The 26,053-nt window shown below is 35.2% G+C and overlaps 1 protein-coding gene across 1 annotated transcript; it reads right to left on the minus strand.

Moving 5' to 3' along the window:
* Nucleotides 1–10,365: 10,365 nt before the first annotated feature.
* On the minus strand, nucleotides 10,366–25,730 carry LOC136802095 (uncharacterized). The gene is made up of 22 exons (XM_067058815.1): nucleotides 24,883–25,730; nucleotides 24,612–24,659; nucleotides 23,513–23,665; nucleotides 22,784–23,002; nucleotides 22,308–22,349; nucleotides 21,632–21,741; nucleotides 21,000–21,244; nucleotides 20,645–20,854; nucleotides 20,077–20,522; nucleotides 18,825–18,977; nucleotides 18,096–18,314; nucleotides 17,620–17,661; nucleotides 16,944–17,053; nucleotides 16,312–16,556; nucleotides 15,957–16,166; nucleotides 15,389–15,834; nucleotides 15,001–15,249; nucleotides 14,753–14,814; nucleotides 14,364–14,499; nucleotides 14,116–14,177; nucleotides 13,799–13,862; nucleotides 10,366–13,509 (listed from the first exon to the last, which is right to left on the minus strand). Exons 1-22 carry the CDS (start codon nucleotides 25,660–25,662, stop codon nucleotides 13,294–13,296), a joined length of 4,467 nt encoding a protein of 1,488 aa, XP_066914916.1. The 5' UTR covers nucleotides 25,663–25,730; the 3' UTR covers nucleotides 10,366–13,293.
* Between the last annotated feature and the right edge of the window lie 323 nt (nucleotides 25,731–26,053).

Consider the following 26,053-nt stretch of genomic DNA (forward strand, 5'->3'; position numbering starts at 1 on the left):
GGTACCAATGGACGGGGTTTGGAATTAAGCGGTTGGAAAAAATCTCAAAATCTAATCAGGGAGGTTGGAAAAACTTTGGAAAAGCAGGCTAATACAGAAGAATTAGGGCAAAAGAGGGAACTATCAAAAACATTTTCCCAAAACTTAATTAGCAGGGGGTGGGGTGGAATAAGAATGTCATGGGTGGAAAATTTTTCAAAAAATTAATTAGCGAGGGGTACACATATTAGGTACACAAGAGTAGTTTGGCTAAAAGCCAAAAGCATTATCGTCTAAAAACTGGTTCCTATGAGACACTTATAAAACACCAGCTTTATGAATACACCCATTGAAGTTTTTCAGAATATCACGTCCTATCTTCGAAAATATTATCTTGTTGCGTTTCAAAGAGATAATCATATGTTTCTGTTTCTAAAAAAGTGATATTTTCCAATTGTCGATGAAAACGATGATGCACCACTAAAATTGTCTAAATTGGCTTTTCGGGGGAGAAAGGGAAAGGGGCGCCAAAACTTTTTTGTTAAATCTTATTAAAAGTTGGACTTTGTGCGTCTTAAACTGCGCCCTGAAATCAATTTTGGTGAAATAATTTTTCAAATTTTTCATGCTTGCTTTGCTCGCAATAAGATTTTGGTAATTTTTTTGAAATCTAGTTTTGCAATTTTTTTTGACAATCTAGCAGTTTCGAATGGTAATCTAACTGTGCGCTTCATGACCAATTAGCTGAATGCAATTTAAAACATATAACCCAATTTTTTTAGCTCGAAAAGTAATTCGAAATCCGTATTGGTTACTTTTAAAAAAAAATACAAGAGTAATGTACGGTTAACTCTCACTTTACAAAATCTTTGTCGCCTAAAAATATCCTCAACAAGTAAGACAATTTGTAAGATTCTTTTTAAAGCTATGTGATTGTCTATGCAAATCTTCTTTATTGGCCCAGCTAGCTTTAGCGTAGTGGGCCTTTCATTAGCATTCTGCCCGGTGTCAGTGTGTAACAATTTACTAGGCGATACGCGTTTTATTTCAAGCACAGGCTAGTACATATTGTGAAAAATTTGATTGGCTGAAACATGTCTCTTTAGAACATGATTGACAGAATAAAAAACAATTTTGCAATCGTCTTTATTGGTTAAAAACATAAAAGGAGAAAATACAATTAACTACTAAAACTATAAGAATGTAACAGATGTAGTACGTTTTAAGAAAAACAATGTGATTTACACAGAGTAACAAACCTTCTTCTCTTTAGGAATATGTTCTTTTAAAAAAGTTGTTTTTATTTTTATCTATCATGTGAACAGTTCAGTGAACAGTTCAGTTGTCCACGTGCTAGGAACAAGACACTTCTGTATATAAGATTAAATATTTTGATTTATTTCTCATCGTTGCTAATAAGAGTGGTTTAAGACGTCTTTGGCTTGTACTAGCGACTTTAGGTACAAATCCTCTCTGTTACTTAAGTCTTGTTCAGTTCATATTTTTATTCGCTTCTTGTCTTCTTGGTTAAAATCAAATTGGCCCATTCTCTATTTCGTTGCTTTATTGGGGCAAGTTAGAAAAAGCTTTGCACCTCATTTTTACGTTAATATTTTTCACATACATACACGTTTTTTTTTTTATAAGGAACACGTTTATAAGGAACTCGAGGCTGAAAATGGTTCAAAAAATAAGGAATTGTTAAGGAACTGCTCAGGCTGAGAATAAGTGGATTTGAAAATAATGTATGTACCTTATTATACTAATTTGACCAAATTTTGATCTTTCAAGGGGCAAAAAGTTCTAAATTTCCTATGTAGTAAGGAACTCGATAAGGAACTTTGAGACTGAAATTCTCTGTAAAAATAAGGAACTCCAGGCTCAGAGCGAAGTTAAGGTTCCTTATAAAAAAAAAACGTGTAGCTCAGTTCCGAGAGAAAATGCTTTTCTTTTAGGATAAAAAGTCCTGGAAAAGTTTAAAAACATCCTGGAAAAGTCCTTGAAAAGTCCTGGAATTTGACTTGTTTTTTTGAGTGGCCACCCTGTTATTTTGCAAACGCCTGTTTCCCCCCAATCTCGTATTCCAATCATCTCTAAAGGGATGTGGCGAAAATGACATGCTTAAAATCCCATTTGATATTCATTCAAAATCTGCATCAAAAACTTCAAATCAACAGCCAACCGGGGAAGATCCTTTTACGGTGCTCGATCTGATTTAGTTTTCCCCGTCCATTTCGGGTTTCACAATGACTCCTAATTCATAGCTCTAGTTTGTTCCAATAAACCTATGTAGTCATTTATATTTCCAAACACCGTGTCCCGGGTGTTCGGATGTCACGGCAATGCGTCCTCTTCATTAAAAGGTTAAGATCGTCACGATAAAGCCGTTTATATTTCCTAACTCCGTGTCCCGACAAAGTGCCGAAATAATTAACAAACCCCGTTCCTTCGGGTGTCACGGTAATGCCTCCCCTTCATTCAAAGCTTAAGCTTGTTCCGATAAAGTCGTTTATATTTCCTAACTCTGTGTATGTCCCGGAAAGACCTTTAATAATGATAAAATATTAAGTCTGTCCCGACAAAGTGCCACAATATTTTACAAGCTCGTTCCTTCGGGTGTCACGGTAATGCGTCCTCTTCATTCAAAGCTTAAGCTTGTCCCGATTAAACCGTTTATATTTCCTAAATCCGTGTCCCGGAAAGACCTTGAAAAATAATAAAATATTAAGTGTGTCCCGACAAAGTGTCAAAATAATTTTGAAAAGTAAGCTATGCTTAATTTTTAATGTCGAAATTAAGGAAATCGGAGATGGCAAAAACTTATAGCTTCATCCATTGAAGCAAAATTGAGTTGTAAAAAAAATCAGTATTGCTTCTTACTTTTTCAAAATCAATTTTATTTTTGTCCCGGTAGAACCACAATCTATGTTTTGTTATGTTAAGCTTCATTTCATATTTTGTTGTATTTTCGGGACAACCTAAAAAACCGTTAAATGAACAAAAGACCCAATAAAGACTAGTCTGAATCGCAGACCTCTACAAAACCCTAGGTAGTATAGGTCTGCTTAATGATCTACCAACCGCTTTCCGATTCGGTTTTTTTTAATTCGATGTATTTTACAGAATCTTGGCGAGTTAATAATTTGATTCACATTGATATGCGCACATAAACGATCCTTTCGAACGTTTTCAATGGAATGTTTACATTCGAAATTCGAATCCCAGACCAGAAAAACAAAACAGAAAGAAAGATAAAAAACAATCTGATACGCGAATTTTGTACAGTCTGTAAATTTATTGTTGACTTTTGCTTTTATAAGATATCTGGTCTGTAAATTTATCGAAGTTTTTCCTTCAGCTTTTCGGTCGAAGCTCAAAAATACAAATATGAACAAAAAAGTCAAAAAAGTGAAAGAAAATAACCAAAACACTCCAATTTTCAAAAGAATTGAAGCTAAGTACATGAAAAAGATAAACACAAAGGCCACACAGTATCGAATAGTGAAATGCAAAAGCTGAAGAAAAGTTCTTTGTTTGTTTTAACATTTAACAACCAAAACAACAACACTCTCTTTTGTAGTCATAAAGATTCAGAAAGATTCAATATAACCCTCAAAATGTACTGTATACACATAACTAAAATACCTTGAAATAATCTGCAACATATCTGTAGAACTGACAAAACAATTATCTGGAGCCAAAGTGATACGAATCCAGCGTGGTAAAAAATTATGCACTCATACAAGTCCAACTTCAAGCATCAAAATGTAGTTTTATGAAGCAAAATTTTGTTGGTGCACACAGAAGATACATCAGGGCACTTAAATTCAATAAATCTAATTTCTAATCTTTTACAAAATCTCCACATTAAACAAGAAAGGAGGAAGAAAAAGAAGCAAACTTCCTTCCGCCTATTTTTTTTTCGAAATCCAAATATATTTTCCAATCTATGATTTGGTGCCTCACAGAAAATGTAAACATTACGTAATGTTGTATTTGTAGACACTCGCCAGCTAAAAATGTCTTTAGCCGTATATCGGCTAAAGGCGGCAAATCTCTGGACAAAGGAAATATAGCTTATTAAGCATCCTCTATTAGCCTCCGTCTCGGAAGAGGACTGGGCCCGAATTTGCGGACGTTTTCACAGTTTCACTTTCGTTTTCGGCTATACGACAGCGTTTTCAAGCAGAAAGCAGAGGAAATCTGTGAAATTAGGGCAGGGAATGCTAACCTATTTTTCCAGTGTTTCTCAAGATTTGAGCAAGATTATTGTTCTAGAAAGTTCATAAAGGCCTAATAGTTTCAGATTAGTATGATTTCATCAGAAAAAAACATTTACACCAAAGCTCCTTATTGATATGTGAAGGCTACCAAAAATAGCAATGTCCTCCATCAGAACAACTTTCACATGAGGGACAAGGACAGTCAAGAAGTCTACTTTGTTGAAAATTTGCACAAGATACTTAGAGAAAATGGTACTATGGAAGCCCATTCTATACTCCTAAATAATAGTTGAAAGATCAGCAGTTGAGAGGGTTGATTAAAATAGAACTCAAAGCTCACAATAAAGTATAGATATAATATTTGTCCAGGAAGAACTGGCATGTTGTTTGCTTTGTTTTGGTGTTTAAAAATATGTACTTATCAGTCCTAAAAAAATACAAATTCGAATATAATGAGGGCAATGAGTCTCTGGTTAAATGAGAAAGGATTATACTGAAAAAATACTACTGTATGTACTACTGATGAACTAAACTCAAAAACTAAAACTTTACCATAAATTTACATTACGACAATTTAAAAATCTATCTTTAATAGCAACAAAGAAAAAAACATGGCTCAAAGTTTTAAAAACAGAGCTAGTCAGAGCTTCAATTCAGTAGGTATAGAGCTTTCAAAATTTGAAAACAGACACTTCATTGGTTACTACAAGACATACGGTTTTTTCGATTCATGAAAAAAATAAAGTATTTATCAAAAAAAGGTTCTCTTTTTTTGGTAATCAATTCCTACAAACAACAATCAATATAACAGTTTTTTGAAAACCATCCCACAGTGTAAACATTATCAACCAACTAAACCCACACCGCCAAAATTGTAAAAATAAGTCAATATAATTTCTATCAACAATTTCTCGTAAAATGTTTTTTTTCCAACATTCTGATACCAATCATGGCTGGAGGTATCATGTGTTGAGTGACTGTGTGGCATCTCATTGCTTTTAATGACCACAATACCAAACATATCAACCAAACAAAACTGACGCCAAGACAAATCTGTCGATTAAAAATTTGTATGAAAATAATAATTGAAACTTATCTCGTAAAATGCTTTTTTCAACATTCTGGAGGTGTTCAAAGTTAGAGGTATCATATGTAGAGCCAAGCAATACATGAAAAGTCATTTGCTATCCCATTTGCCATGAGATATATGAGTCAACAAATCAAACAAAAACCAACAAATCATGTCTCTTCACTTTCATGTCACATCGTGTTTATATGGGGTATCAGAAAGCCAATCCACAAGAAGAGCCATCTTCCTTTATTATGGAGTGTTCCAAAACTATTGGTAGGTTGTTTGGAAGTAAAGAAACCCACACAGTTTGTTTTATTTTGAAGATTTAACTTGAAAACAAACTGCATCTTTCCAGCAGAAACTCATGTTTCAACCTGCTACATAACATTGGTCAGTCGGGTCTGCTACTAACATGTAATAGTTTTATTATAGCCGAGCTTGAGAATCCGTAGGCAGAACTTGTAACATGTATTATGTGTATAATTATGTCAGTCGACTTGAATCATGATACATTACTTACATTTCACTGGATGCATTTTTGCTGTGAAATTATCCGCAAAATTTTCTGACCGCGTTCTGAGACGGAGGCTAATAAGGAGCACGAATCCGTTAGTGGATGCCAGCAGCCTAAATAAAGACACAAATAACGCTATAAAAATTACCGGGACACTTTTTTGTCCCGGTAATATTTTTTGTCCCGGTTATTCCTCAAGTAAGGATTATTTGTCCCGCTTAAGCAACACATGAAAGTTCTCCAGCAAAAAAAAGTGAAGCAAAAATTTGACTTTTTAAATTTCGTGCCGATGGATAGGATCTAGCATTTTAATTGTTTTCGGAGCGCGAGATATAAAAAAGTAGGCGGCAAACGCTATTTCACATCTCTCAAACCGGTGAAATTGCATATTTTAGTCACGTGACTTTGGTAGGAAATTCTTCCAAACCTAGGCTTCACTTTTCGATAAAAGCCGCAAATCTAGCCCTTCGGGCTTTACAGATCTGTGCTGCTAACCCTGAGTATCAGAGGCCGAGTTTTCGAAGAAGATATCATACGGCCAAGTGTAGAAATTTTATCTTGCATGTGTCAATAGAGTCACTATAGAAAATACCAATCAGACTGTATCAGTATACAGGATGTCCGGAAAAAAAGTATCGAGCCGTACCCATAGATTTATAAAAGCCCGAAGAGCTAGATAGATGTCGAGCTTTGAGCCATTGCAGGCAAAAAAAGTGAATATCAGAAAAAATACTGTTGCTATTTTTTTTTAAACCCACGATACTTCTGATTAGTCAATCGCTGAAATTCTATTGTAATGTCACGTAACTTAGGTAGGATTTCCTACCTAACCACGGCACACTTTTCAACAAAATCTTTACATCTAGCCCTTCGGGCTTTATAAATCTATGTCGTACCACTTTTCTATGTAGAAAAGTTTTTGTGTGTGTTTCACTAAATTTGCAATGCTTATCAAAGTTTCTCTCTGTGTCATATTAATTGTCATGGGACAACTTTAACAAAAAACAAATCTCAATAGCTTTAACGTCATGAAAATTACTAAGAAAGTTAATTAATGACCGTTATAAAACAATTATTCTTTTGGTATATATGTTCTTACATTTTGTTAAACACTACGAACATTTTCTGGAAGAACTCATGAATTATCAAATGCAATCAACCTTCTACTTAGAATCATGTTCGAACTATTTTTTTCCGGACACCCTGTACATGATTACTATTGACGAATTCCCCATAAACCTCCAAATGTAATTCAAATGAGTTTTTTTCGAAAGAAATCTTCAACATGATTACAAAGTGTATAACAGTAATTACTAAACTTAGGCACTTCAGTCACGTGACTAAAAGTTGTCGCGAAAATTTAGCGGGGAATCGTTTCTTTATAAAGACGGGGTTTTGGATTTTTCAAAAAATAGTATACATTCTTCTATCAAAATATGGCAGGGGGTTTTACCAGCCTTTCATAAAACAAATGAATGTGTATAAAGCCCAGATGACTGCCTGAGTTTCTCTCGTGTGTGCTGAAATTATTGTTTTCCCCAGTAAAATTCTACAGAGCTTTGAAAATCTTTTTTAATCATAACTTTTTGTAAACTCAATTTTTAAATATAGCACACCCTAAGTGTATAAGGAAAATTATAAATTATAAAGAAAAAACTTAACTTTCCAAAAACTATAAACACTTTATATCCAGTGTATTAGAGACCATGCCAAAATTCAATATTGTGATTTTCAAATTTCCAACATGACCCCCGTCCCGAAATCACTTTCGACTTTGCACGTTTTTTTCGAGATTCCGGAAGATTTCTTTAAAATTATGAAATTTTCTTCAAGATTTGGAACGTAAATAAAGTCAACTGGTCAAACAAGTGAATGGCATGATCGAATAAAGAAAAATGTTTTTCATTGTGGTAGCGCAGCAGTTGTATGAATATTGACTTCACACTTCTCAAAGAATTCGAATTTTAATTTACCAAAATGAAATTTTAGCCAACGTGGCTTCTTTTGAAGAAAAATTTAACGCAGACTTGCTAGGGAAATATAAAACATTTCCTTTATTCAATGTCATTCCCAAAGCCACTTTAACCACTTTTTGATTGTACATGTTTTTTATAAGCAAACAAAAATTTGAAAACAGGCTCGGAGATGCTCAGGTCGAGCAAAGCTGAAAATAAGGATGCGTATATCCTAAGAAATGCCAAAACAGGCAAAATCAGGAAAATACATTTTTCGTAGGCTCAAGGTAATGCATAGCATATGCTTAAATTTTTGCTCATAGGAATTGCAATGCTTATAAAAAACATGTACCTACTGCAATGAAGGGGGAGTGGCTATGAGTTTTTACATCGACCTCTAATTGAGCCCCCTTGAGCCCCCTTAAACCCCGTCCGTTTCTTTGCTAGCAAAGCTAAGAATGAACTTAAATCAATCAAAAGCAAATTTTTTTACACCGAGTGCCCAATTTTTGACCAATCGCCTATCACCTATCCTAACTACTTGACCAATCGGAAATGGCCAAAGGTATCCAACCATATTGAACATAATTGAAACGTTTACTAAATTTCGATCTTTTTCAGTTGAGCTTATTCGTGAAATTTTAAGGTTTCGAAAGGATTTGGGTGTGTGTAGTGTGTGTGTGGGTGATATCAAATTGGGAGAATTTTGATCATTTTGGGGCCGTTTAGTTATTGCGCGGATAAGAATTTTTTTATCGGGACTTAACCGTTTAATATTTTGAAAAGGTAGTAGTACGATTTTGATGGGAAAATCTTGTTCATATCAATTTATCGTATATCGACTTTAAATCTGCATCTAATCTTCAGAGGAATTTTGAAATAGTTATCGTGAGATACCTTGTGAAAAGTTTCACATTCTTTGAAAGATCTTATCAAAAAAAATTGTCTGAGAAAGAAAAAAGTGGATGACTGTTGCTCAGATTTTGTGGATTGGGGACGAGTTAGGATGAAAATGTTGTCGTGTCCTTTGGATGTCGACCATATATGTAGATTTATTCATTAATTACACCAAGGCGGAATATTTTTTCATGCTAGTAGTTTCGACCTATTGAAATCAATCAAATCTGAGGGCTGGAAGGTTCAACTTTCAATGGGATTTCTCGGAAAAAGTCATTTGTAAAAGAATGTCAAATAGCCTTTATTTCAAACGTCAGTTCAATTGACATGAGGTTAATACACCTCGCCACACATACTTTAAATTGTGGTATTACAAAAGAAGGACATTTCTCAGAATTTCTATTTTCTTAATAGGACACTCATTGATTGTATCAATCCATCAGCAAAAGTTTTTTATGAAACTTCCGAGGGTTAGTTAACTGCAGTAAAAAGTGGCATGGGATAAAAAATATTTTTCTAATTTAAAAATTCGCCCTTTCTTTATTGACAGCACTAAATTAGAAGAATAACAGCGATATATTTTGGTTTTTACACTTTAGTTACCCAAAAGGGCTGAAAATATGCGAAACGGATTAAGCACAAACCCGCTGAATCCGCATATTACCTTCAAATCCACCTTTCTTAATTTTTCGTCCTTCAAAATTCGAGATAGCATATTCGTCAGTTTTCACCCATCCCTTTAGAGCTTTGACGCGGTGGGCAGAGAACAATCGAGAACAATGACGATCTGATCTCATGTTTAAAAACATTTACTTTAATCGGTAAAAATCTTTTTTAAAGACCTAAACTAATCTGCTCAAAAATATCTTCCCAACAAAAAAGATTTGTCCCTCAAGTCTGTAATGTTTCAAAGCAAAAGATGAGACAAAGGATAAAAGTAAAGCAAGAATAGTATGTTTATCAGAGGTGTACCCAATATACATGTATAAGCATACAAAAATCCAAAAGCTTATATCCTAAGTAAAATTTTAGAGAAATTTCGAAAATCCAGCCAAAACAAACAAATTCTGAAAATGAAGGCTCAAAGTAATGTTTAACAATTAGCATAAATTTTTGCCATATATGAGCATAGATGCAGCTAGCATTTCCGCGCACATGGCCTGCTTATGCGCACGCGCGAAAGTTTGAATAAAGAAACGACGTCATCTTGAAATGTGAGAGGTCCAGGAATAATGAGGCCTTTCTGTCAGTTCCAAACCTCTACAGATTGAGACAAAAAAACTTAGAAAGTTCGTAAGGTTAGGAGAGTTGCGGAGAAGAGCATAGTGCAAAAGTTATTTTGATGAAGTCGTCGCTTTAAAATGTTGTCATAATAAGACGTGAAATGTCAACTTTTTTCCTCTCCACTCCATCACATGACGAAGCGATGAAAAGAAAGAAATTTTTATGATCAAAAGAAAGCAGGCAGATTTTTATTCTGTTTTTTAAACGAATTAATCACTGAGTGACTTAAATAATATATCGCTTGGTATTTTAAAACCCTTTTACACGAAGTTGTAATTAAGTTATGAAAGAAAAAAAAAGATAAGGGTCTCTTCACATTGACGTCTGCTGTGCACACCTAACAATAAGGGAAAAGGTCGTTATCTTCTCCACTTAAAACCTGGCACACATCAGCTTCTTGAAGTTTGTTTCAAATGGGGGCAAGAAATGAAAACAACGTAATTTCAGTGAATTTCCAATCAAATATTTTTTTAAAATAGAAAAATATTACTTGCCCAATGTGGGCAAAAATGATACTGATCTTGTTCTATGAGAGAAAGCAAATATGAAGTCAAGCATATGTGGAACAGAACAAAATCTTGTGAAGCGAAAGCTGGAACTCTAACAATTTTATTCGTTTTAAATTTTCATAGTACACATTTTTAAAAAACACGACAGAGTTGACCTAGAATGCTTTTTTTATCGTAAGAATATTTGAGTAAGTGTTCTTATAAAAAAATGTGTACAAGAGTAACAGCAACAACACAAAATGGTCCAAAAAACAGACCGAAAACCTGAAGAATGCATATGGAAAATAGGAACACGAGGCGGGGAAAGTTGCTGCTATTAATGAAAGGCAAAATATATGCTTTCTAGCAAGGACAAATTGATCAAATACTTTTCGTAAACTAATTTCACAAAAGCGACCAACTTTCTTTCAAAATACGAAAGAAAGAAATGATTTGGTCCCGTCTTACTGCTATAATAAAAGATATTTTGGGTTGGCTTATAATACAGAAAAAAACCCTAGAGATATCACTGCTACTTTCTTTGAAGTTATCAAGCTAAAACGCTTCATAACGCCATAGGCTTTCCATGTTGTCTCATCAGACAAAAAAATACATATTACCCCAAAAAAATAATACATAGTATAGTAAGGCAAAAAAAACTACCTTTAACAGGTTGGCAAACTTTATGCAAAAATAACTAAAATTTAACAAATGTAAAAAATTAATAAGCGTGAAAACTTTTTCAGGGCAAAGGTTCAAAGGGCAAACTGAAAGGAATCTGTGGAATGTTGGATAAGAAAAAAATTCTTGCTGATCCAAGTGCTTTCCATTGTAAATTGAGTTACGGTTTGAGGGATTGGATCGTTAGAAAGTTTGATGATCTTATCAATCTTTAGTTGTCACGGGAACAAAGCGTTTGTTGTTTTCCGTTTGGCGCCAGTCCTCCCGATGAAGAGAACGGTCGAAAATAAACCTTCGACAAATAATATCAAAAGAATCCCGCATACTCATCAACAATTTGAGTAAGAATAACAAAAAATATAATAGATGACTAAAGAAAATAACGACAAATAATATCAAAAGAATCCCGCATACTCATCAACAATTTGAGTAAGAATAACAAAAAATATAATAGATGACTAAAGAAAATAAAAACTAATAGATCTGGAAATAATATTATGATACAATGTTGTGTTTTTTTTAAGTCACAAAAACACTAACTATAATGACAAAAAAACTTTTGATGAAAGAATATTAAACTAACTTTTTTTCAAATTTATAAATGTCGGCGATCCTTAATCCGAATCATGTTGACAATTTGTTCAAAAAATATTCAAGTCAAAAAAAAACAAAATGGAAGAAGATTCCTGAAGCTCAAACTATAAGAGAGAATATATGTGGTCCTTGAAGGTCGCCCCCCGTCGGGCAGTTGTGACGTCAATAAGTGGTTATTTTGATTGTTGATTCACTCGAAAAATAGAAATTTGACAATTACAGCAAATTTTAAGGTGATTCTGGGAAAACGATGCTACACAAAATGACAAAAACAAAAATAGAGTGGCACGAACAAGGGTGATAGACAAATTCGATACATTATAACAATATACACACACAAACACAAAGAAAAATATAACACGTCATTTTAAGTTGTTTATAACTGACTGTTTTCGATGTATTTATTATTTTTTTACGTTTTATGTTATTATGATTTTCATTTTAAATATACACAAAAATTTATTTGACTTTATGCTTACATGTTATATATATTTATATCGAATTATCGTTACTTTCTTAAAAAAGATTATTACCACCACATTTCAAACTATACTCAGCATTCCGTTGAATAAAACAAAGAAAGCCTTTTTATAAAGAAAAAGAATGTACGCCGTGAAACATTCCGTCAAACTAGACTAGAAAAGATAAAGGGGAAGGTCTTCTTATAAAAATGTCAAAAAATAAAAATGGTTAACGGTAAGTTAGAGGAGGTATGGGATGCCATATACGAATCACATGTCTACAAGACCTATATACATTGAACGTAAAAAAAAAAAAAAAAAAAAAAAAAACAACACATAAGGGACGATACAAACATTAAAGTATTACACAAAACATATATACAAGGTATTAAAAAAAACGAGACAAAAATTACCAGTACTTTATTAAGAAGGATAAAATATAGAATTTAATTTCCCAAAAGAAGTAAGAAAGACCACTGTTCCCTCTTGGAGAACAACCAACAAAACACTTGGCTCCTTAAGAATGTTCTTCAAGAAGTTGATTGTAGTGGCCCCTCGGAGGGTCAAAACCTAAATAATCTGCTCATGAACCACAGTCTATTTTTCATATAAATTTTACATTAATAAATCTACTAATAATATAATAGAGAAAACCTTGAATTACCTAATCATGTAAGGTATTCTAGTTGATTTAAGATAATACCTAAAACTGTATATCAGAGAAGATCTAAAACGTAAACACAAGTGCTTCTAAAGTAAAACTTTTTTCAAATAATGGTAAAATAAAAATATCTACTACTTTTTGCGTCTTGGAGAACCAAAAAATATAAAATGGGGTTTGAAGTGTGACAGAAGAACGAGAACAGAACAGATAGTTATTAAGAATGGAATGCTTGAGACAACCAAAAACCAGTTCAAAAAGCTTCATGAAAGCTGGAGGGTTTATTAAAAGGAAGAAAGAGGTCCTCTCAAACGACTACCATTATTCTTCTACATACCATTACGTCATCACCAGTGAGGATCCAATGAGAGAGCTTCAAACGCGCACACATAATCAATTAATCTTCTTGTAAACATTGAACCGTTACACCAAACCAACCAAATTCTCTCTTTTTGTATTATTTTCATTTTAGAAAATGTTGTTGTTATTGAGGATTCTTCACGTTTAAAATCAAGCCAAACCCTGGAGGAGGTCTTCTTGTCAGTGTCGGCGAGAGAAGGCCCATGAAATCATGATTTGCACTGCTAGTGCTACCATTTTGGTTGGCTGTTGAAGAGGTGTTGTTATTCAACAAATCACTAGATGACCTGGACAAGTTCATGAATGAGGTGTAGCTTCTCTCATCATCAAGGGTTGTTGACTAAGGAAGAAGACATGTGAAAGTCAGACAGCTGGTCAAATGACCATTGAAATAATCTTTGCTGATACGAAATTTATTCCTGGTTCTTTCTAGATAATAATCATAAAGTGGATAAGGATCACGTTTTTGGAGATTTGACAATTTTTCAATGATGCATGAATGATGGTCGATCATCGTGTTTAATTGTGTGTTAATGCCAATTAATTGGTGATGAACTATCCTTCAACCTCTCTGAAGGCCAAATATATAATGACTATCTTCCCGTCCCATAACAGTGATGAAACATTACCTGATGTTCAGAGCTTCTCCCTAGAGACTCGTTTGACGTGTTTCTGTCGTCGGCATCTGACATCCTGGAAAGGAGAACAATTTTCTTCAATGTGACCGTTTTATTTTCTCTATTGATCTATCAATATGGAAAATATGAAACATCCCAAATCTAGTTAGTTTTTTTAAAACGTTAAACGAATTTTAGCTTTGTATTATGGTCTCAAAATGCTTAAGAGGCTTCAAATTAAGATCTTTTCTGAAATGTAATCCCTTGATAGGGTTTTCAAAATTGTTTCAAAGCGTTTTATAAACGTTAAGATTGATCAAAATGGTTACCTATTGCCAGTATCGAGAAGGTTATCCCATCCATTGGTTTTTCCTGTTGTCCATCCGTTACCCTAAACAAAAAATAGAGGCGTCTTATGAATGAGGTATCGGTAATATGTATTGTTAGGCGACATCGGTCAAAATCCATATCTTTAGTTGAAATACTTAACAAAATTTAACAGATTTTATGGCTAAATCAGACAAAAGTGAATGTAACCATGGCCCAACCTCCATAAACGTGTATGATAAATACTTACAGAAGATTTTGGTTCTAATGACCAAATATTATCAAACATTTTGGAGCAATCAGAATCAGGCTTCATGTTGGGAGGAGAGCTTCTTGATCCAAATGTCAAAATGTTTGACGTGTTTCTGTCGTCGGCATCTGACATCCTGGAAAGGAGAACAATTTTCTTCAATGTGACCGTTTTATTTTCTCTATTGATCTATCAATATGGAAAATATGAAACATCCCAAATCTAGTTAGTTTTTTTAAAACGTTAAACGAATTTTAGCTTTGTATTATGGTCTCAAAATGCTTAAGAGGCTTCAAATTAAGATCTTTTCTGAAATGTAATCCCTTGATAGGGTTTTCAAAATTGTTTCAAAGCGTTTTATAAACGTTAAGATTGATCAAAATGGTTACCTATTGCCAGTATCGAGAAGGTTATCCCATCCATTGGTTTTTCCTGTTGTCCATCCGTTACCCTAAACAAAAAATAGAGGCGTCTTATGAATGAGGTATCGGTAATATGTATTGTTAGGCGACATCGGTCAAAATCCATATCTTTAGTTGAAATACTTAACAAAATTTAACAGATTTTATGGCTAAATCAGACAAAAGTGAATGTAACCATGGCCCAACCTCCATAAACGTGTATGATAAATACTTACAGAAGATTTTGGTTCTAATGACCAAATATTATCAAACATTTTGGAGCAATCAGAATCAGGCTTCATGTTGGGAGGAGAGCTTCTTGATCCAAGAGAGGAATTGGAGATGGGTGAGAAAGCATCTGAAGATGAATGATATCCACTGGACGACCCACGTCCTGAATCGATGTAATCGAAAGCTGATGATTTGGTGGACGAAGAACCACCTCCTGTCTTCCAATCGGAATCGTCCTTCACTGAAATGCTCAACTAAAATAACAAGTTCACCACAATGTCATACAATGGTAACTGTGTGATTATCATCAAGACACGAAAAGGCGATGGAAAATTTGCTCAAGTGAACCATTAAAAGAGAAGAAAATATCAATAAAAAGATTCAAGGGCTTACATTTCCAAATTCAGACTTTGTTGGTTTGATCAAATCTTTGAAGTCTTCATTGCTTGCACCACGAGCGCCAACAGCTGTCCTTTGGATGGGCATTGGGTGAGGGAAATGACCGTTGAATGTCGGGTAGTCCATGTTCGGTTGTTGATACTGCATGTAACCACCATTGAACTGTGGTGCTTGTTGAGGTGGTGGTTGGTACACTTGGGCGTTCGTAACGTAAGGATGTTGATTGCTTTGTAAATAGACTTGAGCATGGGGTGGTGGTTGTTGAGGCATTGGTGGCTCCCTCATATCGTAATATGAAGGTTGATAATGCGCTTGTTGTTGGATGGGTGGTGAATACATCGAGGGTGGTTGTCTTGGTGGAGGCGCATTTGGCTGAATGTTTTGGGGCGGCATTTGTGGTGGCATGGAAGCAGCGTAGCCTGGCGGAAGTTTCATCACTTCTAAAGAAATATTTAAAATGAAGGTGATAATCAAGATACTCTTCAAAGAATGATGTAAATTGTTCTAGTTTTATCTGTTTGCGAATTCCATTTTGTGGAAAAATATCCCCAATGGTTCTTACGTTCATTCTTTTTTGGTTGTTGAGGTGGTGAGACTTGAGGTTGTGAGAAGTTGGGTTGATTATTGGCATATGGTTGGGTATATGGACCATTTGGTGGAGGGTGACCATTCATGCTCAAATTCTTCATCTGGTTGTTGATGTCCATTTGCTGTTGTTGTGGTGACCCTTCTTGGTCCATGTAGCCCATCGGGACACGATGCATGGTAGGGTCTGCAAGGAGAGAAATATTGGTTGGAAGCACGTGAAAGAATTATTGCTATAAAAAGTTCAGTGTAAACCGAGTTTGTTCTCACTAGTTCGAAGCATTGAATATAAATTTAAGAGAATAACTTTAGGTAGAATAATCATATCTTACTGTGTTGTTGTTGTGGTGGTGGAAAAGGCTCGTTTCTGACTTGTGTGATTTTTGTCATCTCCACAATCTCATCATCCAAGTCAGCGTTGATGCAGGAGTCTGGTGAACTGCTTGCACGAGAGTTTGGGTACGGCGGCATTCCATTGGGTGCCATTCCGTTCATCATTGGTGGCGCTCCTCCGTTGGGCATGTTGCCCATTTGTGGCGGTGGTCGGTTGTAGGATAGGAAACGTCGCTTGCGGTATCTGATGGAAAATGGTAATCATCGTTTAATACTAATAGGGTTTCTTCGCAGTTTATGATATCGAGAAATATAAATAGGGTTGGAAAGGAGAGAACCTTAGAGGACACCATCAACATTTTCTCACTCGATTGAATTTCACGGATGTAGAGTTAGCTTCAGTCCATGTCTTATTAATTGAGAAGAAAGGTAACAGAAACAGACAGGAATAGATCGATCACACAAGATAATGTTTCAAGGAGGATAGTAAGCCCACCCTAATGAAATTACAATGTTATAAGAATAACGTGTTTCAAGGGTAATTAGACAATATTTTAAGGACAGGGTAGACTATACATGCAAGTTGATCTTCAATTCAGCTTTGAATGAAGATACGGAGAAGAGTTCTTACTTTTCCAACTCTTCTTCAGTGTGTGCAAAGTTACAATTGGAGCCTCGTGGGCAGTTAATCTTTTGGAGAATGTCTCGGCACATGCTCGTTCGATATTTCGTGTTGAACATCTGAAAACGCAACGAGAAAGTTTCATGGAAATTGTCTATAGAGAGTCTACTAAATCGACAATAAAGACCCGTTCAGATGGTACAACATCACTATCGAGTGAAAAGGAATACTGTAGGGAGTTTGAGGCTTTAGTCAAAGTAGGGGATTCTTCAAAACACGACATTCAATCTGAAAGTCACGACATCATTTTCAAATTACCGGCAAACGAAAGATAAACAATATGAAATTTAATCATCCCTGATCGAGTTTAATGGGATTTTGTTAAATGATGGATGAATTTTTTTTATTTTGATCGAGACTACAAAGAACTGTTGAAGTAAGTCATTACACAGTGCGTTAAAAAGACAGAGACAGAAAGGTACAAGGTAAGTGACATACAGTACTGTAAAGACCAAGTTAAGCCCAAGGTTAGATTGATTGCGAAACTTGTCATTATAGCCGTTTAGATTTATTATTCAAGGGTCAAGAGCTTCCTTTAGGGAACACTTAGATGTGTATTATATTTCAAAAGTGAACTTATGCAAGCTAATCTAAAAATGTGATTTAACAATGAAAAGGGTCATACCTGAGCACCCTCCAAATTGCCTTTATTTCTGCTCGCATATTCCTATAAAGATTGAAGAGAGTAATTAGTGTAGTGCTTTTATAAGACAACAAAAATCTTCAATAGGAAAAAGCTTCTAACTCCTTGGAAGTTGAGTTGAAATCTCATAGTTGCATCTCATGGTTTCTTATAAAAACAAAAATGATTATTTGTGCACACAAAATAATGAGGTACTTGAAATAATGAGACCATTAAAAACAATACGCAAATGTGACCTTTTGATAACTGTTACAACAATAAAAAAGACACTGTTAATTGGGCCCTTGGAAACACTATTAAAACAATGTCAATATTGCTGTAAAATATTACACCGGATATGCGGTAATTTCGTACAAAAATACTCTAATGGTCCACTGAACAAATCACATGCTTTACAAAGGGACCACGTGATCACAGCGTGGTTTTGAGGAGTGGAATTTGTAATTGTCAGAACTGACCTTTGAATATGATTGAAGTCCAGTAACGGCCACACTCAGAGATTCCATGCATTCTTCCAGCTGTTCCCAGGAATCCAACACTGCATCAGGACTGGGATCGATGGCTGATAGTTTATCCAAATGTTGTCTCAAACTTTGCAAATTGTGTGGATCGTTTGTCCTTTGTAATGCGATCACTAGCTCTTGAATGCTAGAGGCAAACGAGGCTGGTGTTTGTAACTGGAAATCGTAAAAAAGTCAATATTCAAAAGTGATAAAACAATTTATCATCTTACAATCATCATGTGAATAGATACACTAACAAACTAAAATGTTAATCCGAGGTAATCCGATTTTCTAAATCGGGAACAACATAATCTAGAATTAGCAGATCGACTAATGGAAAGCAACAAAATGTAGTTTTTTGCCAATTTGGAAACGCTCTGATCTTGAAAATTAAGTGGAGAGTAAAAATACGAAACCATTGACAAACATGAGAATAATTCACCTTTTTTTATAAGAACAAACTATATAAGAGCATAGGGCTTCAATGGCAGAAATATTGAGAACAAGTAAAGAATGTTTAAAGGCTTTAAATTACAGACCCTTAAAAATCTATTTCCTTAGGAAAATGGAAAAAACGGTAGAAATAAGAATGTGTTAAGAACATTTTGGTCTTAAAACTCAAAAAATAAGAACATCCGAAGGCTTCCCATATTTTGAATGTTCTTATAAAAACGTGTAACCTACTTTATCAATGATGGATTGCATGTGAGATTTGTGTTCATCGTCTCCATAAAGAAGGGCTGACCATTGCTCCGGAGAGATGTGAAGACCTGCTTCCATCGCAATTTGCACGATCTGTGCATCGTGTTCCTTGCGAAGGGCGGAGTACGTTCGATACTGTGCAAAAAATAGAGGTTCGTTAATTAGTAAAAGGGCTCATTTCAGAGAATTTCGAAGATATAGGTATTTGAATCATCTTTTAAGGTCTGTTAGGCAACGGGATTGAAAGGTTTTTGATTTGATAGTAGAGAGTCATTTCATATCGATTGCAAGTCTGATAAAGAGAGAGTTATGTTATGTGGATATCGTGATGTGATTAACATTATATCAATGACATTCTCTCACGTTCTCCATCTATAAAAAGTGGAATGAAAAATTTCTCTTTCCCTTTCATTGGAAAATTGACATGTGAAAAATTATGATGACATACACACGCAGGAATGTGAAACACGGATAAAGGCTGGCATTTAAAATTCTTACAATATCAGAAAATTCACTTGAGGAAAGTGTTTTTCAAATCCAACCCTAACTATCTAAGAAACAATCTTAATTTGGGAAAAGATCCAAAACGAACGTAACTATGTAAAAATTTTAGAATGAGTGAATTTGATTTTAAAATGAAATTTTGGCTTAGAAAAATCCTTTTTTCCGCTTTTTCAAAAAACATTATGATTCATTGACGACGCTTTCGAGAAAGCAAATAGAAACTGTCCATAGAGAAAATATCAAATCGATTTTATGACAATGCTTTTCTTTTAAGTAGATAACCATTTGAAGGTTTTATTTGATTCAATGAGAAAATAGGACATGGTTTTAATTAAAAGACCAGTGTAGTAGTAGCCTCTTGTAGCTTTATGCTAGCTTCTCTTGGTTGTATTCAATGAGAAAATTTCACAAAAATTGTAAATCGGCAAAAAATTCCCTAACGAACATACTATTTATTACAAGTAGAAACTTTCTCATTCACATGTTTTGTGACATTCAAAAAATACGAAAAGTCTGAACAGGAGCAAAAATACTCTCGTAAAGGGGAAATTTTAAATATGGAAATTAATCATCCTTCACTGAAATGCTCAACTAAAATAACAAGTTCACCACAATGTCATACAATGGTAACTGTGTGATTATCATCAAGACACGAAAAGGCGATGGAAAATTTGCTCAAGTGAACCATTAAAAGAGAAGAAAATATCAATAAAAAGATTCAAGGGCTTACATTTCCAAATTCAGACTTTGTTGGTTTGATCAAATCTTTGAAGTCTTCATTGCTTGCACCACGAGCGCCAACAGCTGTCCTTTGGATGGGCATTGGGTGAGGGAAATGACCGTTGAATGTCGGGTAGTCCATGTTCGGTTGTTGATACTGCATGTAACCACCATTGAACTGTGGTGCTTGTTGAGGTGGTGGTTGGTACACTTGGGCGTTCGTAACGTAAGGATGTTGATTGCTTTGTAAATAGACTTGAGCATGGGGTGGTGGTTGTTGAGGCATTGGTGGCTCCCTCATATCGTAATATGAAGGTTGATAATGCGCTTGTTGTTGGATGGGTGGTGAATACATCGAGGGTGGTTGTCTTGGTGGAGGCGCATTTGGCTGAATGTTTTGGGGCGGCATTTGTGGTGGCATGGAAGCAGCGTAGCCTGGCGGAAGTTTCATCACTTCTAAAGAAATATTTAAAATGAAGGTGATAATCAAGATACTCTTCAAAGAATGATGTAAATTGTTCTAGTTTTATCTGTTTGCGAATTCCATTTTGTGGAAAAATATCCCCAATGGTTCTTACGTTCATTCTTTTTTGGTTGTTGAGGTGGTGAGACTTGAGGTTGTGAGAAGTTGGGTTGATTATTGGCATATGGTTGGGTATATGGACCATTTGGTGGAGGGTGACCATTCATGCTCAAATTCTTCATCTGGTTGTTGATGTCCATTTGCTGTTGTTGTGGTGACCCTTCTTGGTCCATGTAGCCCATCGGGACACGATGCATGGTAGGGTCTGCAAGGAGAGAAATATTGGTTGGAAGCACGTGAAAGAATTATTGCTATAAAAAGTTCAGTGTAAACCGAGTTTGTTCTCACTAGTTCGAAGCATTGAATATAAATTTAAGAGAATAACTTTAGGTAGAATAATCATATCTTACTGTGTTGTTGTTGTGGTGGTGGAAAAGGCTCGTTTCTGACTTGTGTGATTTTTGTCATCTCCACAATCTCATCATCCAAGTCAGCGTTGATGCAGGAGTCTGGTGAACTGCTTGCACGAGAGTTTGGGTACGGCGGCATTCCATTGGGTGCCATTCCGTTCATCATTGGTGGCGCTCCTCCGTTGGGCATGTTGCCCATTTGTGGCGGTGGTCGGTTGTAGGATAGGAAACGTCGCTTGCGGTATCTGATGGAAAATGGTAATCATCGTTTAATACTAATAGGGTTTCTTCGCAGTTTATGATATCGAGAAATATAAATAGGGTTGGAAAGGAGAGAACCTTAGAGGACACCATCAACATTTTCTCACTCGATTGAATTTCACGGATGTAGAGTTAGCTTCAGTCCATGTCTTATTAATTGAGAAGAAAGGTAACAGAAACAGACAGGAATAGATCGATCACACAAGATAATGTTTCAAGGAGGATAGTAAGCCCACCCTAATGAAATTACAATGTTATAAGAATAACGTGTTTCAAGGGTAATTAGACAATATTTTAAGGACAGGGTAGACTATACATGCAAGTTGATCTTCAATTCAGCTTTGAATGAAGATACGGAGAAGAGTTCTTACTTTTCCAACTCTTCTTCAGTGTGTGCAAAGTTACAATTGGAGCCTCGTGGGCAGTTATTCTTTTGGAGAATGTCTCGGCACATGCCCGTCCGATATTTCGTGTTGATCATCTGAAAACGCAACGAGAAAGTTTCATGGAAATTGTCTATAGAGAGTCTACTAAATCGACAATAAAGACCCGTTCAGATGGTACAACATCACTATCGAGTGAAAAGGAATACTGTAGGGAGTTTGAGGCTTTAGTCAAAGTAGGGGATTCTTCAAAACACGACATTCAATCTGAAAGTCACGACATAATTTTCAAATTACCGGCAAACGAAAGATAAACAATATGAAATTTAATCATCCCTGATCGAGTTTAATGGGATTTTGTTAAATGATGGATGAATTTTTTTTATTTTGGTCGAGACTACAAAGTACTGTTGAAGTAAGTCATTACACAGTGCGTTAAAAAGACAGAGACAGAAAGGTACAAGGTAAGTGACATACAGTACTGTAAAGACCAAGTTAAGCCCAAGGTTAGATTGATTGCGAAACTTGTCATTATAGCCGTTTAGATTTATTATTCAAGGGTCAAGAGCTTCCTTTAGGGAACACTTAGATGTGTATTATATTTCAAAAGTGAACTTATGCAAGCTAATCTAAAAATGTGATTTAACAATGAAAAGGGTCATACCTGAGCACCCTCCAAATTGCCTTTATTTCTGCTCGCATATTCCTATAAAGATTGAAGAGAGTAATTAGTGTAGTGCTTTTATAAGACAACAAAAATCTTCAATAGGAAAAAGCTTCTAACTCCTTGGAAGTTGAGTTGAAATCTCATAGTTGCATCTCATGGTTTCTTATAAAAACAAAAATGATTATTTGTGCACACAAAATAATGAGGTACTTGAAATAATGAGACCATTAAAAACAATACGCAAATGTGACCTTTTGATAACTGTTACAACAATAAAAAAGACACTGTTAATTGGGCCCTTGGAAACACTATTAAAACAATGTCAATATTGCTGTAAAATATTACACCGGATATGCGGTAATTTCGTACAAAAATACTCTAATGGTCCACTGAACAAATCACATGCTTTACAAAGGGACCACGTGATCACAGCGTGGTTTTGAGGAGTGGAATTTGTAATTGTCAGAACTGACCTTTGAATATGATTGAAGTCCAGTAACGGCCACACTCAGAGATTCCATGCATTCTTCCAGCTGTTCCCAGGAATCCAACACTGCATCAGGACTGGGATCGATGGCTGATAGTTTATCCAAATGTTGTCTCAAACTTTGCAAATTGTGTGGATCGTTTGTCCTTTGTAATGCGATCACTAGCTCTTGAATGCTAGAGGCAAACGAGGCTGGTGTTTGTAACTGGAAATCGTAAAAAAGTCAATATTCAAAAGTGATAAAACAATTTATCATCTTACAATCATCATGTGAATAGATACACTAACAAACTAAAATGTTAATCCGAGGTAATCCGATTTTCTAAATCGGGAACAACATAATCTAGAATTAGCAGATCGACTAATGGAAAGCAACAAAATGTAGTTTTTTGCCAATTTGGAAACGCTCTGATCTTGAAAATTAAGTGGAGAGTAAAAATACGAAACCATTGACAAACATGAGAATAATTCACCTTTTTTTATAAGAACAAACTATATAAGAGCATAGTGCTTCAATGGCAGAAATATTGAGAACAAGTAAAGAATGTTTAAAGGCTTTAAATTACAGACCCTTAAAAATCTATTTCCTTAGGAAAATGGAAAAAACGGTAGAAATAAGAATGTGTTAAGAACATTTTGGTCTTAAAACTCAAAAAATAAGAACATCCGAAGGCTTCCCATATTTTGAATGTTCTTATAAAAACGTGTAACCTACTTTATCAATGATGGATTGCATGTGAGATTTGTGTTCATCGTCTCCATAAAGAAGGGCTGACCATTGCTCCGGAGAGATGTGAAGACCTGCTTCCATCGCAATTTGCACGATCTGTGCATCGTGTTCCTTGCGAAGGGCGGAGTACGTTCGATACTGTGCAAAAAATAGAGGTTCGTTAATTAGTAAAAGGGCTCATTTCAGGGAATTTCGAAGATATAGGTATTTGAATCATCTTTTAAGGTCTGTTAGGCAACGGGATTGAAAGGTTTTTGATTTGATAGTAGAGAGTCATTTCATATCGATTGCAAGTCTGATAAAGAGAGAGTTATGTTATGTAGATATCGTGATGTGATTAACATTATATCAATGACATTCTCTCACGTTCTCCATCTATAAAAAGTGGAATGAAAAATTTCTCTTTCCCTTTCATTGGAAAATTGACATGTGAAAAATTATGATGACATACACACGCAGGAATGTGAAACACGGATAAAGGCTGGCATTTAAAATTCTTACAATATCAGAAAATTCACTTGAGGAAAGTGTTTTTCAAATCCAACCCTAACTATCTAAGAAACAATCTTAATTTGGGAAAAGATCCAAAACGAACGTAACTATGTAAAAATTTTAGAATGAGTGAATTTGATTTTAAAATGAAATTTTGGCTTAGAAAACTCCTTTTTTCCGCTTTTTCAAAAAACATTATGATTCATTGACGACGCTTTCGAGAAAGCAAATAGAAACTGTCCATAGAGAAAATATCAAATCGATTTTATGACAATGCTTTTCTTTTAAGTAGATAACCATTTGAAGGTTTTATTTGATTCAATGAGAAAATAGGACATGGTTTTAATTAAAAGACCAGTGTAGTAGTAGCCTCTTGTAGCTTTATGCTAGCTTCTCTTGGTTGTATTCAATGAGAAAATTTCACAAAAATTGTAAATCGGCAAAAAATTCCCTAACGAACATACTATTTATTACAAGTAGAAACTTTCTCATTCACATGTTTTGTGACATTCAAAAAATACGAAAAGTCTGAACAGGAGCAAAAATACTCTCGTAAAGGGGAAATTTTAAATATGGAAATTAAGAAACAAACCTTTTCTTGTAACTGAAGCAGTGAAGAGTCGCCTTTACGTTTAGTGACCTGAAAACACACAAAACGAAACGATTTTAATGTGGGTTGAAAGAATCATTTCCAACGTCTGGTATTGTGATAAGCTAAAAGAAGTGTCCGAGGAGAAAAATGAAAACATGGCAACTAACTAAAAAGATGATTAATATTTGAATTACTCAAAACATGAAATGCAGAGAGAGAGAAAACTACCACAGTAAATGTTACAAAAAACCCTAACTTCATTGACACTGACCTTGAAGCATGAGGCACGATATAAGAGTTGAACAACATGTCCAATACTGGTCTTTGAAGCTTGTGTGAATTGTTTCTCCAATCGTTGGACAACGAAAAGGACCAACACTTTTCGTGAAAGAGAGATGCCATCTTCTAAGGACAAAACAATCAGATGAAGAACGGCTTCTTGCATAGCAGGTCCAAGAAACTGGCAACCTCTTTGACGAACAGCAGCCCAAAGAGTAGTAGAAAGCGTCTGAGGGTTTTGATGCATTAGAATGAGCTCTTTGACAGCACGTTCTCCGATGCTTCGTGCAGCTCGCAAAGCTCGCGACCTTCCTTCGTCTTCTGCTAATTGTGTGTGAATCAGAGTCACCAACTTCCGTTGCATGGGCCTGGTGAGGGCACCACTGCCTGTAGAGTAACTATTATTATTTGAAGAGGTGCCTGAGATGACAACGTTTTGTAAGGATTGAGCCAATATTTCGATAGCTTTCTTAGCAGCAGAATATTCCTTTTTATTCTGTTGCACTTCTTCGATTTCTATAGAGTCCACACAATCATTGATTTTGCCACCAACCAAAGAAAGTAACGCATAATTGATCGGTAGCTTCTTGATTGCGATTTGGATCTCTGCTTGGTCAAAAGGACATTGCTGTTTAGATAACTGGAACAAACATGATTGGCAAATACTGTGTCCACACCCTAAACTGATGGGTGGTTTCTGCGTTTGATTGTACTCATTTTGACAAACAGGGCATAAACGAAAGTCTGTCCATTGTGGCGCCTGAATGGGCATTTCTCCTCTGGTGGAGGTCAAAACAAAAGCTGGTGGTCGATCAACAAAACGTCTCGTTAATTCTTAGTATTCTACAAAGTAAAGCGAATGAAATAATGAAATCAATGCATCATTGTGTACTAACCAGAAAATTTAAGACGTCTCGTTAATTGTTAGTTTTCTGAAAATAAACAAAAGAAATATACAATTCAAAACAATGGCACCATTTTGTCTTCGTAAGAAAGACACAAACCGAAATTATCTCTAAAAAATCAGGAGAAATTTTAGTTATCACAACCAAGACAACTATCAGTTCACTAGACAAGAAAGTTTGTTTTCTCCTCTCTCTCTTTTCAAGGGTGGCAGTGGAATTCATATCAACATCATCGCTCAAACGACAAAAAGAAGATCA

The sequence above is a fragment of the Clytia hemisphaerica genome, unplaced genomic scaffold, assembly GCF_902728285.1.
Source record: "Clytia hemisphaerica strain Z4C2 unplaced genomic scaffold, Clytia hemisphaerica genome assembly, whole genome shotgun sequence".
NCBI classification, from domain to species: domain Eukaryota; kingdom Metazoa; phylum Cnidaria; class Hydrozoa; order Leptothecata; family Clytiidae; genus Clytia; species Clytia hemisphaerica.